This window comes from Mugil cephalus, chromosome 17 (assembly GCF_022458985.1).
Source record: "Mugil cephalus isolate CIBA_MC_2020 chromosome 17, CIBA_Mcephalus_1.1, whole genome shotgun sequence".
In the NCBI taxonomy this organism is placed as follows: domain Eukaryota; kingdom Metazoa; phylum Chordata; class Actinopteri; order Mugiliformes; family Mugilidae; genus Mugil; species Mugil cephalus.
Window position 1 is genome coordinate 19,061,667 of NC_061786.1, and position 15,405 is coordinate 19,077,071.

The 15,405-nt window shown below is 40.4% G+C and overlaps 2 protein-coding genes across 4 annotated transcripts; one reads left to right on the forward strand and one right to left on the reverse strand.

Moving 5' to 3' along the window:
• Positions 1–886: 886 nt before the first annotated feature.
• Positions 887–7,784, reverse strand: gmfb (glia maturation factor, beta). The gene is made up of 7 exons (XM_047610778.1): positions 7,705–7,784; positions 4,916–5,012; positions 4,773–4,822; positions 4,620–4,669; positions 4,438–4,520; positions 4,272–4,345; positions 887–3,834 (listed from the first exon to the last, which is right to left on the reverse strand). Exons 1-7 carry the CDS (start codon positions 7,705–7,707, stop codon positions 3,763–3,765), a joined length of 429 nt encoding a protein of 142 aa, XP_047466734.1. The 5' UTR covers positions 7,708–7,784; the 3' UTR covers positions 887–3,762.
• Positions 7,512–14,645, forward strand: lgals3a (lectin, galactoside binding soluble 3a). 3 transcript variants are annotated; one of them, XM_047610765.1, is made up of 6 exons: positions 7,512–7,756; positions 9,166–9,183; positions 9,322–10,038; positions 11,039–11,127; positions 11,212–11,368; positions 13,706–14,645. In XM_047610765.1, the coding sequence occupies exons 1-6, from the start codon at positions 7,754–7,756 to the stop codon at positions 13,859–13,861; spliced, it is 1,140 nt and encodes a 379-aa protein (XP_047466721.1). In that variant the 5' UTR covers positions 7,512–7,753; the 3' UTR covers positions 13,862–14,645. The 3 variants fall into 3 exon arrangements, with proteins under 3 accessions (XP_047466721.1, XP_047466722.1, XP_047466723.1); XM_047610766.1 differs by lacking the exon at positions 7,512–7,756 and adding an exon at positions 8,639–8,790; XM_047610767.1 differs by lacking the exon at positions 7,512–7,756 and adding an exon at positions 8,653–8,807.
• The last annotated feature ends 760 nt before the right edge of the window (positions 14,646–15,405 follow it).

The following is a 15,405-nucleotide window of genomic DNA, read 5'->3' on the forward strand; positions in this document are numbered from 1 at the left end:
CCAAGTCTGTTAAATAAATCTCAGGGTCTTCATAATGTCATAGTGTGTCTTGCCTGCTGATTTCCCCAACAACAATGTAAAGTCGTAATGTTTTGCCTTTCTTAGTGACTGAACAAGTTTCTTCCTATAGATAACGTGCATCTTGCATAAGCTAGTACATATTCATCCGTTTGTGCATTTTCCAGTTGGATGCATGTTTATTTTGTGTAATGTGTGACCTATGTATGACCTATTCTCAGACCAGTTCCAGTGAGTGTTTAGCTAGCGGGCATCCTTTATAGTTGCATTACTGCCATCTTCTGGATTTATTTGGTCCCTTCTCCAATCAGCCTTCTAGTCGTCCAAATTTCAAACATTTCTTTGTATCATTTGTTTCCAGTGATATAATCTTTGCATCCTCAACCTTTATGCCCTCCTCAAATTGACTACCGTCTGCACACCTTTGTGGCAAATATGCACATGTGCAAAAAACAGCCATAAAATCACTTAAACAACTTCAGACTTGTTAAAAACTACTAAACCTTTAATAGTTTTCAGGATTTTAACCCCTTAAATGGCAGTCTGAAAATATGAAATATTAATTATTTAAAAAAAAAATACATAATTTTCCCTAAAATAAACATTAGGAGGATGACGATTTGGTGGTGATTAGAGTCTTGGATATGTCAAAGACTAGTAATAACTTGAACTGAAAGCATTAGTCACTTTTTATGTCGTGTTAGATATTCTCTGTGGACCGTTTTGTGGTCAAAAATTCCCCATTGGCTTCCATTCAAACCTGACATTTGATATTTGACATTTTTACTGCATTTGATCAGATTCAGAGCGGACAAGAACTGAAAACGTAAATTTTGGTAGTAAAAAAAGTATCTGGAAAACAGAGGAGTAAACATCACTGTCATTTTATTTGGACAAATAGGACAACGGACACTTTTATAAAGAATGGGGAAATACAAATACCTCAAGTTTCACTGATGCCACAAGGCGGCTTGTTATGACAAAAGTTTCAGTTGTTTTTTTAGTAAAAATGAAAGAAAATAGAATCGCAGGAGGACAACAAGAGCCGAACAACACGATTGCAGGTTAAAATAAAAAAGACTCCAAATATACAACAAGTTTACCACACAGGAGGGAAAAGCTATTAGATCCACATAACCAGACACATAACTCAGGATCAGAGTGAGCTCCGCGGGGATTCTGATACACAATGAACGGACGGTTTATTACATCCATTCATTTCCAGGAAGAGAAGCAAGAACAGAGAAGAAAGTACTGATAGATCAGGAACACACATGTCATGAGAAGCAAATGTTGCACCGTTTTGAAGATTTCGTGTGCAGTTAAAAGTGTATCAAAGAATTCATGCAACGAGGAAACGTCCATGGAAACTGTGCACATATGTTTACAGTAGTTTTCCACATTTAAGAGGTTTTAAAAATGTATCACCAATGAACATGTTCCTATATTCACATCAAAAACCAGTACATTGCACGATCCAGAGCTTGAATTTGTCAAATACTTCACTTTGAATGTGCATTTTTTAAAATTTTTTAATATTAATATTATTATTATTTGAATGGGGTTTGCAGCTCTAAAATGTCATAAAACATCTTAAAACAAAAATCATCCCAAGTAACAATAAACCGTCATAAACATGACAATCACACATGTTGTGGTTTGATTTTTTCTGCTACAGCAGCAAATTACTGTCTAATATCAAACTGACAGCGTGAATCTTTAGTGTTATCAGTAGACATCAAAAACGAATGATACAGTTATGTCCCATCGTCCCTGTCGGTTTGAACCCTGTCCTGACGTGTCAATGATTAGTCCCCGTCTAATATTCGACCGGAACAAATGATTTACATGAAGTGGTTTGATTGTGCGTACGTGTCTTTGAGTCAGATCAGGGGGAAAGAAGCTTCATCTACTATTTATTCTAACCAGGACGACGTTAAAAAGAAGAAAGAAAAAAAAAAGACTTAGAGTTATCATATTTTTTGTCGTGTTTTCATTTTGGCCTCGTAATTGTTCAAGCAGACATAAATGACAAAAACTATTTAAGACAAGGCATTTGTACGGCAGGCTGAGTAGAATGACATCATACATTATGTGGTGATTTGCTGCCTTCAGGCTTTAAAAAACAAGAGTTTCTGAGTAATGACAACAGCGATGATGTGGAATTCATATTTGTGCCTGTTATTTCTCTATTAGGGTCAAACCGACAAACTAAAGTTTCTCCTGTCGCATCTAAAACACATTTCATTTTACTCGCTGATTTTTGAATTTACTCTTTATGTGGCTTTTAACTCTCTAGGCACAGACATCCTGCTGTGAAAGAGCTGCTAATCCTTTAAGTATAAGCAGCATTGGTTTAGATGCAGTTTTAGAGGATTTCCAGCAGGAGACAAGTAAGAGATTTTTTAAGGAATGGGGGGGAAAAAAAAGCCAAATAGTGTTTGGAGAGTGACACATTTTTGTTGTTTTCTTCTTTTTTTTCTCTCCAGTACAAAAGAGTATTATTACAGATGGAATCGCAACAAAAAAAGTGTGACTGTGCAAACACTTACAGGCTGAAGATATTCATATATTTCTTGGCACAAAAAAGAAAAAAAAAAAAAGCCGCTGGCATCATTCAGCACATAAATGTCGGTACTAGCCTCCCGAAAGTTGGAAAATATATAATGGGCCGGATGCCTAAACATTAAGGTGGAATATTGAGACGTCGCAGCCAACATTCATAAACACTAATAACAGTAAAAGCTGTAATGTGTCTAAAGACGCATATAAACAGTGGCCCAGCAGATTAAAAAGAGGGCAGGTAACGCCGCCCTGTGTGCAGCGTTGCCTTCACTGTCACGGCCGTCGGAGGTTTAGTGTATAAACGTTCCTGTCTGGAATGTTTCAGTGAAAAATGTCCGAGCAAATATTCAGGTCAAAGGCATTCACTGTTTGTCTCTAAACAGATAAAAAGATCCGAAGACGGGCCGACGTGAAGCGCCGCGCGAGGGCGTCTGCCGGCGCGTTCACGTGTGCAAGCGAAGGTGAGCGTTAGTGTTGTTGTTCTTTTAAGACTGGAGTAATAACAGTATCTAAATTACCATTCAAATGCCCGACTATTACTGAAGTTAGTGTTGTTCTCTGGGTCGTAGTGAGGATCGTTTGTGTTCGTCTGTCGCAAGAAAAGGAAATTAACAAACCGTGCAAACGCTGGAAAAATCTAAACAGAAAAATCCCTCAAATAATGAAAAAAAATATATATAAAACATAAAAAGGTGAAACTCGGGATGTTCAGAGTTGCAAAAACACCGTGTAAACTCTATAAGGAAACAAAAGTTGGTACAATGCCTTTAAATTCCCCTGAATGCTTCGGAAGGGCGGATGATAAGGTTTCTGTTCACCTCACGAGCTACGGGAGTGTTAGTTCAACACAGACACACATCTGGCACATGGAGAGATTGTACGGGAGACGGAAGCAGACCTGCGTCAAATAGCATTTCCAGTTTTAGGCCGCCGGAGGCGCCGACGGTCACAGAGGAGCTTTTACGACCCCTGTGATCGTCTGAACCTTCTGAAGTAAAGACGTGACTCAAAACTCCACGAGCAGACCTAAAACTGAGCACGCGCGGTAGTTTAGCAAACACTATTTAAACCAGGTCCGGTACAGAGAGGAGGGGAGAGATAACTGTAGTGTGTTCTCTTCGAGAGTTGTGCAATCTGGTTTCCTCCTCGTATCCCAGACCTCCGCATGAGGCCACGGCTTTAGCGGAAGAAGCCGAGTTTCTCTCTGAGCCACTCCTCTGTTAGGTCCTCTGTGTTCCTGATCTCAAACACCTACGGATGAAACATGAAAGAAAGAAAAGACTTGGATTCAGAACTGACTTCAAGTACAAATGGAAAAAGCGCGACAGCAGCTGATACAACAAAACAACCCTGACATAGAAGAATTAATAATAAATATTAATAAGTCAGACTAACGCAATGTATAGGAATAGTCAGGGATACATTTATTGGATTCATCTTCTGTGCTTTTATGTATATTGTATATACACAATATATTCATATATTTTATATATATTTTATATATTCTCAAGATTTGCCCTACTTATCGTTATCTTACTTATTAATTAATCCTCTGAGCAACATGAATATTTGAACCAATTTTATGGAAATACATTTAATACACAAGTTACAGCTCTAAATAAAAGAGTCAAGAAGATTCATCGTGTACCATAATAAAATTAGTTTAATTAGACTGTAAGTTCACTAACCTTGGTCAGTTCAACAGTTTGCACCAGCTTGTTTTTGCTTCCTGCGTACATCATCTGCTGCTCTGGTCTGCAACCTGCCCGACACAAACACACCGACATTCACAAAAGTCTCGTAAAGCGTCGTGTCCGGGCGCCGCGCGTGAACGAATTCCAGAGACGTTCTTACCCACTGGACTGGAGAAGATGAAGCAGAGGGGATAAGACACGCGCCCGTCGTCGTGTTGGTACTTGTAGCTGTAGACGATAAACGTTCCTGGTGCTAAGGACGGTTCACGGATTTTACTTTGCGACATAAATCGTTCACTATTTTACAAAATAACTCTAAAATAAAATCCATTCAAAGGATATCTGGGCTGTCTCTCCGGCAGCTCATCCTTTAGATCGTCAGGAGAAATATCCTAAAACGAGACAGATATGAACAAGTTTATCAGTTATTTTTAAACTATTTCCACCTAAAATCTTCAATCCACATTTAACACGTCAACATAAGAGGAATCGCACCTCGTGTTCTTCCTCCAGGATAACGAGCTGCTTGTCTTTATCGATCTTCACTGAAGCGAACAAAAAAAACAATCAGGGGTTTAATGAGGAACACAATCAGTTTAGGAGACAATTAATAAAAGAGGAGGAGGCCGGTGACTTACTAACGATGGCCGCGTTGTTGGTCTCCTTCCGAAAACGGAACTCCTTCAGCTTCTTAACCAGATCCTCGTCCACATCACAGACCACCAGTGACTCGCTCTGACCGAAGAGGAGAAAGAAAGGAAAACATGTCAATAGAGTCCACTTTAGAGATGACAGCGTTCGTTTGGATTAAACGCACAAATCTGATTTATGGAGCATATACGCTACACAAGGCAAAAGCAATGCATTGTGTGTGTCATGCATGAAGAAGATGCACCAACTATAAAAACCTGTGGAGCAGATTAAACTGTTTGCACCTAAATGTTGCTAAATACACTCTTTTTCATTTTTAATATGATACTTTACAGATGACTTCAAGGGCATTTAACACATTTTATTGCTCCGTCAAAAGACGTAAAAGGCGCAAAAGTATTTCATGTATTGGATCATCTGTAGGCACTGACTCCTAAGGAGACACGCAGCTCAATATGTAATAAATAGATCCATAAATCTAAACGGTTGATGAAGGACAGGGTGGCGTTTAGTTTGAAAGCATTCACCTCTACGGTTCAAACAGCAGCCGCCCATTAGTGGCTTTTTGAGCACATCAAACAGTCCGTACGCCAACGTTACTCTCTGCTCCGCAAGAGTCCAATCTGACCCACGGGCTTTAATCCAGGGAGAGAACAATGCACCAGTCTGAGCAGGATTTTATTGGTCTGAGCCTCCCTGGTGTCCACACACACACACACACAACATTACATAACTCCATCACAAAGACATAAACTCTCCAAGAGTCTCTGCAGACGCCCTCAAATCTATAATTACACCTTCCCTGAGCAGATGGCTGGTGGGAGTCAGGATTTCAATGAGCTCAGGCAGAGATCTTCACAGATTAAGAAGAGGCTGGAGTGTGTCTGGGGCTGTGGAAAAACAGGATGCATGCGGAGAGGAAGGGCAACAGGCACGACAATAAAAGGACGGACGTGGCCACAGGTTTACTTCTGGTTTTAAATTCCTCTTGACAGCTAGCCCGTCAGTTTGGCTGCTAATTGGTCCAGGGGATAACAGCCGGTTAATGAGGCTCAGAGTGAGTAAAAGGACAGGGCAGCAACTCGACTCTAGTGTTGATCGACGGTGAGGAGAGTTGAATCTGTCATGACAAGCAGTTCAGAAAAAGCCTGAGGGGGGGAAACATCAGCTAACGTTGAGGCAGCAGCTCAAGCCCAAACCCAGACGTGTTGAAACACATCGCTGCGAGTCTCTGCGTCAATTCCCCCGCACGCACCAGCCGGAAACCACACACCGTGGCCTACAAAATAAAACCCTACACAAAATAAAACCCTACACAAAATAAAACCCTACACATAGCATCTATAGACGAGAGAGCAGCAAAAAATATGAAAGTAAAAAGTGTAGGGTATAAAAGATGAACAATAAAATAGAATAAAAAGATACAAGTACTAGCATACATACAAAAAGTACAATGGACGTGTAACTGAGTTATGATTTTGTCCAAAGTAAGCAGTAAAACCGTTAAACCTTGAGGTGTAATAATATTGCACGTATTAAGAGTGTTCATTCACATATTGTTAAAAATGTCATGTTTTGTTCAATCAACAGCCCAAATACCCAATATAATCACTCGAGGTGATGACTTATTCTTAATTTTTGGCATTTTTGCTACAGGAAAATACCTTCTAAGAATATTTTCTTTTGCTCCACTAATCAATTAAACTAAATTCAACTTCACAATGCATTGACTCATTTCCAATGTACAGAACTGTTAAAACGCTACACTCGCTCGTTAGATTGTTATCTTTAAATGGTTCGTGCAATGTGTAAATCAACACATCACACGCTCACTTCTTAAATAAGGTCAACAAAATCTTTACTGCCAAGCATGGGGAGTCAGATCACATTTGAAAGCACTTTTTCCTTGTTTTAACATTTTTACTCTAGTGAAACTTGACATCTATGTTAGTAATAACTGGAAAGCAAAATGATGGATTACTATTTCAGTGTCTAAACTGCACTGTTTCTGTTCATGTACAATAAATGTCTTACTTCGTGGTGTATTTGTAATTATCAAATCTACAGAGACATTGAAATACTTTGTGTATTATAATAGATAGATAGATATACCTTTATTGTCCCATGAGGGAAATTCATTTTCACACTCATTTTCACAAGCAACATATAAAACAACATGTAGACATCACCAACATTGAACCACATTAATACATAATCAAAAAAACAAAAACATCACCAACACTGAGCCAAAACACCACCAGACACTATTATATTACAGCACAAGGGAGTTGACATGCAACAAGGAAAATCTGCTGCAGTCTGACCTCATCTGACCATGTTTGTTCTCCATATATGCAAATACTAAATTTAAAATAACTAACACACAACTAACACACACTTTAAGCTATTTTACAAAAGTATTTTATTAATTATATACAATGAAATCATTTGCAATGCCGAGAGGTTCAAGTCAACTGCCTGATATAAAATATGATACTGATGTTTCTTTTGAAACGGGGCGCATCTTTCTCCACATCTTCAATGTGCTCTTATTGTGAAATCCCTCGCCGGAAATCCGTCCCTACTGTTGTGACCGACTTGACACATCGACCGGAGGGCGGAACTAATGCTAGGCTAGCAGGCTAACGCTAGCCAATCTGCGACCTCACTTTTCCTCAATAGTGCCCCATAAACTTCACATTTGTCACGAGCCCACGGTCACGACGCGGGAAGGAAAATGTCGCTCGTCCTGTTGCGTAAAAAGTGAACAACTCACCATTGTTGCAGAGTTGAAAATCCCCGTGAAGCTACAGCTGCCGCTCTGAATGGTAGGGACGCTTTCAATGTTTTTTTTTTTTTTTTACTTCACATCATCTTGTGACTGCTTTGACCGACCAATCCCAAACAGGCACCCCTCCTTCAAAAGTTAGTCATAAATCCGTCCTCTTGTCTGTAAATCACTGTAAAATTTAAAATTAACTTCTTATTCAAAAAATATTATGTTTAAAACTTAGCTATAAAAAAACATTGTACTAATACGATTCACCGGTTAATAATAAGGTGTGCAATTCAGATATAAATTTACTTTTTATGCAGATATATATATTTAATTATTACATTTATTTTGCAGAATGAGACTATGAGAAATGAAAAATGATATTCATTTTGATAAATAAAGCTTTAATAAAACATAATAAAATGTTATACCAGCTGCATATTGAATTCCAGAAAGTTTATTTAATTGTACCGGTAATGATTCTTGTTCCAGGCGATAAAAAGAGATTAATGCACCGATTAATGCAGATTAATAAAGAACTGCTTTCTTCTTCCTCTTTATCTGTATTTAGTTATACTAATAGTATTTATTAACTTGTATTGACTTGATTGTATGATTAAAACAAAGTCAAACCCAACTTTACTTTTTTTTTTTTTTCATTAGGGCGTGTGTGGGTGTGTGTTATCTATCTTTGTGAGGACCAACTTGGGTTTTTAGATTTTAGAAAAGGACGAACTTTCGGAAAGTCAGCTAAACTGGATTTGTTTGAAGCCAGTGAGTTGTTTTTTAAGGTTAGAATCGGCTTCAGGTTGGATTAAATTTAAAGGTTGGTGGTTAAAGATGCGTTACGTAAACGGGAGTCCTCACAGGAGTAGAGGAAGTGCGTGTGTTTGTGTTTGCGCCCGGAACGCGCCGTACGTCACCAGCGCGGCGCGTTCACGTGGGTCCTTTTCAAGAGTTGTAGTTTTTAGCAGATCAGGCGTTAGCTTCGAGAGGCTAACATAGCTGGCTGCCTGCTCCCCCACAGCTGGATTAATCACCACTAACCACCCGCTGTCTTTTGAGAGGAGACCGTCTTCTGGCGAGGTAGCGCGAAAACTAAGGTTTCGGCACTTATTTCTTCAGATGTGTTGAAGCTAAGAATAAAATAACGAGCAAGCGTTGACTAATAGTTAGCTGCTGTGTGCTAGGTCGATAGCCAACTATGTAACATCAGATAATTGGGTGTTAAAAAAAAAAACAGTTTTAACCCTAAAGTGAGTGCGGTGTCTGTTTTGACTTGTTGTTTTCATTTTATAGCTTGGTCTGGCTATTTTGACTGCGGCTGAATGGATTTTGTGGATGTTATTTGAGGATGGAAACATTTACTCAGAGCCTGTGTGTGTGACAAACCCAGTGTTTGACAGCTTGTTGTAACCACCCAGTAAAGCTGATGAAAGTTGTTTCTCGTTTTCGTTTCAGATCATGGCAGATTTCTCGGTGAGTCCAAAGAATTTCACACCTCCACGTATTTGTTTTTATATTTTTTTTTTATATTTACTTGTACCAGGAAGTTACACAAATGTTTAGTTGTGGATGAAGTGAGTCACTTTGCATTTTTTGCCTTGTTGTGTGTAGCTGTCAGATGCCTTAGCGGACGACACCCCAAGCCAGGCGAATAAAATAGGCAACACCAACCCGGCTGCTCCGGCCAGCAACCCCCCACCTCCTGCAAACCCGGGATGGCCCGGTTCAGCCCCGGGAGCTCCCACCCAGCCCTCTGCTCCGGGTGACTACGCCGGTGGGTTGTCCGGCCCGGGGGCACCAGGGCAGTTCCCGTTCCCCTCAGGTCCTGGAGCACCGGGGCAATATCCAGGACCCCCTTCAGCACCTGGCGGGTTCCCCCCTGGTCCGGGGATACCTGGACAGTATCCGCCGGCTCCAGGAGCTCCGGGACAGTTTCCCTCTGGCCCTGGAGCCCCCGGGCAGTTCCCCGGGCAGTATCCACCTGAAGGAGCTCCGGGACAGCTACCCGGAGGCCCCGTTTCGTACCCATCCGGACCGTTTCCTTCCGGCCCTGGAGCTCCACCCGGGCCTTACCCAAATGTGCCTTACCCGGGTTGTCAGCCCGGAGGAGGAGGCAACGGCATGTACGGACCGGGAGGTCCAGGCGCATTCCCCCCTCCAGCTGGCCCCGGCTCTTTCCCAGCATTCCCCGCTGCCGGAGGTTTCCCCCCTATACCGACTGGATCGTGGGGGCCGCATGCAGGTGGAGGCTTCCCTCCCGCCCCCGGCCCCTTTGCCCCCGGCCCCATGGCTCCGTACGGTGGCCCTGCTGCTCCTGGAAGCACGCTGGTAAGTACGCTTAATATTAAATATTACGTTTCCTGCTTTGCTGTTGTTCTTTTCCTCTGGGGGAGGTGACCTACTGGAGCATCCTTAAACACTTGGTGTCTTTGGGGGTTTATTTAACGCTGCACATGGTGGACAGAGAACGTTTCTTTCCTCTGCTGCTGCGATTTAGTGAAAGGAGGGTTCATTCTCAGCGAGGGCTACGTTTGGATTATTTCTCTCTATCCTGGGCTCTGCTGGACTGCAAAACAAATATTAAACGTCAACGAATATTCAAAAGTAGTTACAAAAAAATGTATTCTTGTCTTTCAGCCCAGATATAATCCACCATTTTATTGAAAGCATGAACTCAGCTTTTCAGTCGGACAAGGACGTCACTTCCAGAGTCAACATATGGTTTGATAGTGTCAAAGACTGGATATATTTATACTACACAGTGCACACAATAGAATTCACTTAAAGATGGTGTTAAATCTACTCGATGTAAAGTTTTAATTAAGTGCAATATGATCTAATATACTCATGTTTACCTTGTTACCTTACAGGTAACGTCACAATTTGAACCAATGACTTGTCACTCATGTACATGGTTATAATTAAAGTTCTTTTTGTTTACTCCCAGTTTGTTTCAGAGGTCATTTTGTACAATGTTTTTTCTGTTGTAAAAATGTTTTATTTTTCCTGTCGTTGCCCTGGTTAATCATGTGACTTACGAACGAGTGCGTGTTGAAATAAATGAAGGAGATAATGAGTCATTGTGGAGTTACAGCAGGAATGTGGGCTGGGTCCAACTTTTAAGTAATATTTAACTAAAATCCTCTGCTTTTTCGTGACATTAAGTTTGCTGTATATTACCAAGTCCAGACTATTAGTGATAAAACAATTAAACACGGTAAATATTAAAATACACATATTTTCCATTTGGGAATTTGTTTTCAAAACATACACAAACGAAAGCACATTAAACGAATCTCACGACGTAAGATGGGATTATTTCTTGCAGATGGTGCCGTATGATCTCCCACTTCATGCTGGAATTATGCCACGTCTCGTAATCACAGTAATCGGGGAACCTCTTCCTGGTGCAGACAGGTATCACCCCAACAACAGAGACAAGACATATTACTACTATACTGCTTTTAACAACTAGTTCTTTTAACGACGCTTTGTTTGCAGGTTCAATGTTGACTTCCTCAGAGGCCCAGACGTCGTCTTTCACTTCAACCCTCGATTTCACGAGAACACAATTGTCAGAAACTCCAACCTAGGCGGATACTGGGGCCCCGAGGAGCGGGACGGATGCTTCCCTTTCGCTCCCGGTCGTCGTTTTGAGGTAAAAATGTGATGTAACTGTAATCGACGCTTACGTCAAGATTGTCAAACTGAAAACGCTGCATATGTTTTAAGTGTTTCTGATATTTATGTGACAGGTTAGAGGGATGACTTTCAACAGGAAATGAAACACCGTGCACATTTAACTATGACTATTTACCTAGTACTATTTTAATTCAGACAAATGTCACTCGGCTTTGGAAGGAGAGAAGGGAGTTGTTGTATTTCATCTTTTCGTTTCATTTGGACACGAGTAAATACCAGGACCTCGTTGTACAAACAGCTGCTGGGCCAGTCAGTATTTCAGCGCGCTAACAGGTTTGTCTGGGCTATAACCAAAGTTGTACATCCTGGTATTTTTTCAAAATTTTGACAGTATCGCATTAGTATTATTATTTTTTTTTTTATGCATCTCATGTTCAAATCGTTTTCTACTGAAAATGTCAAGAGTTGAGAGACGACTTAATGCAGTGGACTGACTAAGGATGGACTGTTTTACTGTGATGATGTGTAAATATTGTAGGATAATCCCCCACTAGTAGTAAAACAGGTTTACATGGCCCCTGTGTTAGCATGTTAGCGTGTTAGCTGCGACCGGCTACCGTAATAACTGTAGTCTGTGCGCAATCTTTTTTTCTCATTCATAAAAAGCTAAAATTGGGGATGTTTTCGGGGACAGCTTTAGCTCGGGGGACAGGTCATCCAAAACGGGGACTGTCCCCCAGAAATCGGGGACATCTGGTCACTCTAAAAAAACAAAGAACCGACAGGGCACCTTTTTTTGTCTTTCGGAAGTTTCCATCTTCACCACGTCTCACAGTGAGTCGCGCCATTTGTGTTTAGAAGCGCTACACTGAAAATGGTCCGGTATGAAACAGTGTCTTGCTGTGTAATCAAATACACCGGTGTGCCAGTATATTAAAAATTCACATCACGACAGAACAATATACCGGTGTTCGGTATGAACCAATATATCGCCCAGCCCTACTAACAGGCATGTGCAGCTCTGAGTCAGAAACGGTAATGAGACTGGTGAGATATTAATTTTGCAGTAGAAATTAGACGTCCAGCATTTCCCTTTTAAGTTGGGTTGAAAAGTCTGCTTTCACGTTTTCCTTCTGTTGAGAAGGAAAATAAATAAAAAATGCTAAGCTATAACTAAATTACAGGTAAAATTACGCTGCAGGTTCTTGAGTAAGAACCTCATGTAGCCGGCCAGGTGGAAACGCAGATAAAAGGGGAAAAGAGAAGCAGAAGCAAAGAGATTGACGCGTTTAGAGCGTCATAAAGTTATGAAATCAGTGCAAACTGAAGAAGGGAGTGTCACTTTTCCAGGAGCATTTTCATAAATGCACCGTGGCCTTGAAGACATCACCCAGAGGACGCTTTAGTGAGAACTTTACCCTCCTAGCTACCGGGTACAAAGTCCGTGTAATCTCCCATCGAAGCCATGTGTCATTACTCATGTTCATCCTGTCCTGCCCCATGAAAACACCATCCTTCATCTAGGTGAGGTTCGGACAATAATCTCTCAGTGTGTAGAGGACGTTAGGCCTGATATGAACATGTGTCCCCTGTGAGGTCAGTGTTAAACATCTCAAAGCCGAACTTTATCTCTAATACTAGTTTTATTATCAGTCAGTGAGAAGAATCGATTTTCAGTTTAGTGAGTGAGTTAGTTACAGCCAAAGACGGAGAAAAACGACACACAAGGTTCCTACCTGAGTATGGAAGTTGATTTTATAAATTTCCAGGTCTGAAAAAGTATGGAAAGCGACAGCTAGTGTATGGAAAAATACTCTGTTTACCACTGTTTAATTTTCTAAAACATAAAATTCTTAAAAAGTAAATAGATCGACCTGTTGTTGACAGCGTATACATTCAGATTAATGAAAACAAACAATTAATTCCATAATTATTTTACATGATACGCAATTATTTACTCAAATTTTGTCGTTTTTTTTTAACAGAGAAGTCTGGAAAAAGTGGAATTTTGAAATTTCAAATGTGTAAAAACACTGGTCAAACTTTTACTTTGAATCACTGTCATTTTATTTAAAAGAGTTGCTAATTAATTTTTTTCCCCCAGTCAACAAATAGCGTTTAAAATAGCAACTGGACTTTTAGAGAAGACATTTCACCGCTCATCCCGAGTAGCTTCAGTTTTAAACAACTAGTGGGAAGTTTGAAGTTTAAATGAGGAATTTAACCCGTCAGAAACAAGTCCAGCTGCTTTTTGTTTGTCTGACTGAGAACCTCCTCAGACGCCTTCACTGTCAGCGAACCCGTTCTGTAAATCAGCGTGTTTTCACGTGTGTCGCCGTGTGTGTCCCTGCAGCTGAAGATCCTGGTGGAGGAGGACATGTTCAAGGTGGCGGTGGACGGCACACACCTGCTGGAGTACGAGCACAGAGTGGGCGGCCTGGAGGAAGTGACCATGCTGAGGGTGGCGGGAGACGTCGCCCTCTACAGCGTCGCCCCCAACATGATCTGAGTCCGAGAACCCGGGTCTATCGCTGGATTTTTAAGTCCTTTCAAATACTCGGGTGCATTTTTTTGATGGAATGTGCAAGACATATAGTCAGCGAAGTGCAATCGTTGCCCCCCCTCCCTCTCAACCACCCCCCCACCCACCCACCAACCAACCAACCTGGCACATTTCCATCAGAACAGGAGGCAGATTAAACCGGGTTAGAGCTCCACTTTTCTGTTTAACTTCTTTAAGCCACTCACAAACCAATCTTACTTTAACATAATGACTAAGTACAACAGGAAAAAAAAAGATTTTAGGGAAAAAATTAATTTATACCTTAACTAAAAAAGATTGTAACACATTTCAGATATTTCTCTAGTGTTTTGTTTACATGTTTGTTTATTATTCGTCCCCTTCATTTCAACATCTTGACGAGCCTTTTGTGATGCATGAGAGTGAGATGCTGAAACCTTTTACCCCCCAAAGCGCGTGAATCTACGCTGACTCTGAGCTGCGTAGTCCCTCTGAGCTCTCAGACTGAAGAGTTATGTTTAATGAACTGTGATTTCATGTTGAAGTCGCATCCGATAATGTGGAGGGGAAAAAAAAAAGAAACAAAAAAAAAGGGTTTGAAATATTAAAATGGGGCCGCGCGCCGTGAATAAAGGTCTGATTTGCTGCCAAAGACGACAGCGATACAGTATTTAGGGATGATCTAAATGAAGTGATGAATGATGGAGGCTGTTTAAATCAGATTATTGTACATTTATCCTGCCTGCACACAATAAATACTGGTTTCCCTGTTCTCTCTTGTTTTCATCCAGCAGTGGGACAAAATGAATCCTCTGTTAGTACATTTGATGTATTTTAGTGACAAAATCTATCGAGTTTATTCTAAATTAAATGGAATAAGATACATTTGCTGGTGCGATGTGGGATAACAACACATAAATTGACCTGTTAGTCAAGTTTATGAGAGTTTTTAAAGTCAGCATAATATAATAATAGTAAAGGTCCTAAATGATTTAGAGGGAAATTTAAATTCACTTTAACCATCAGCACAGCATTAAATTTAGTTTATAACACTGCAATCTTTTCAACACATTATTCTTAATGAGTATTATTATTTTACTTATTTAGGTAAATTGTGTTTTGCATAAAGAAAACAAAATATTTATGATTTAATAAAATGGATGAATGAAGGATCTTATTACAGATAAATACTTGTACTTGCTGATCCTGAGGTTCTTCAGTGTTAAACTGTTGTTATTGTTATTGGCAATAAATTACATTTAAATGAGAAGATGAGGTGGGAACAACAAGTGCAAAACAAACATAGACATATCAGTCTGTCCTCTGTCCTCCTTTTGGACTGAACAGACCCTGCAGACTCTTGGCAGGCGACTTTATCCAAACCCCCACCCCTTAAAAACACATACTTTCTACTGTGTTTCTCATCTTATCACAGACAAACCTTAAAAAGAAAGAAAGAAAACATTTGCGTATTCCCCTTAAAATGGGGCTGGACACGCCTGTGCTCCACTTTTAATATGTGGAAACCCTTC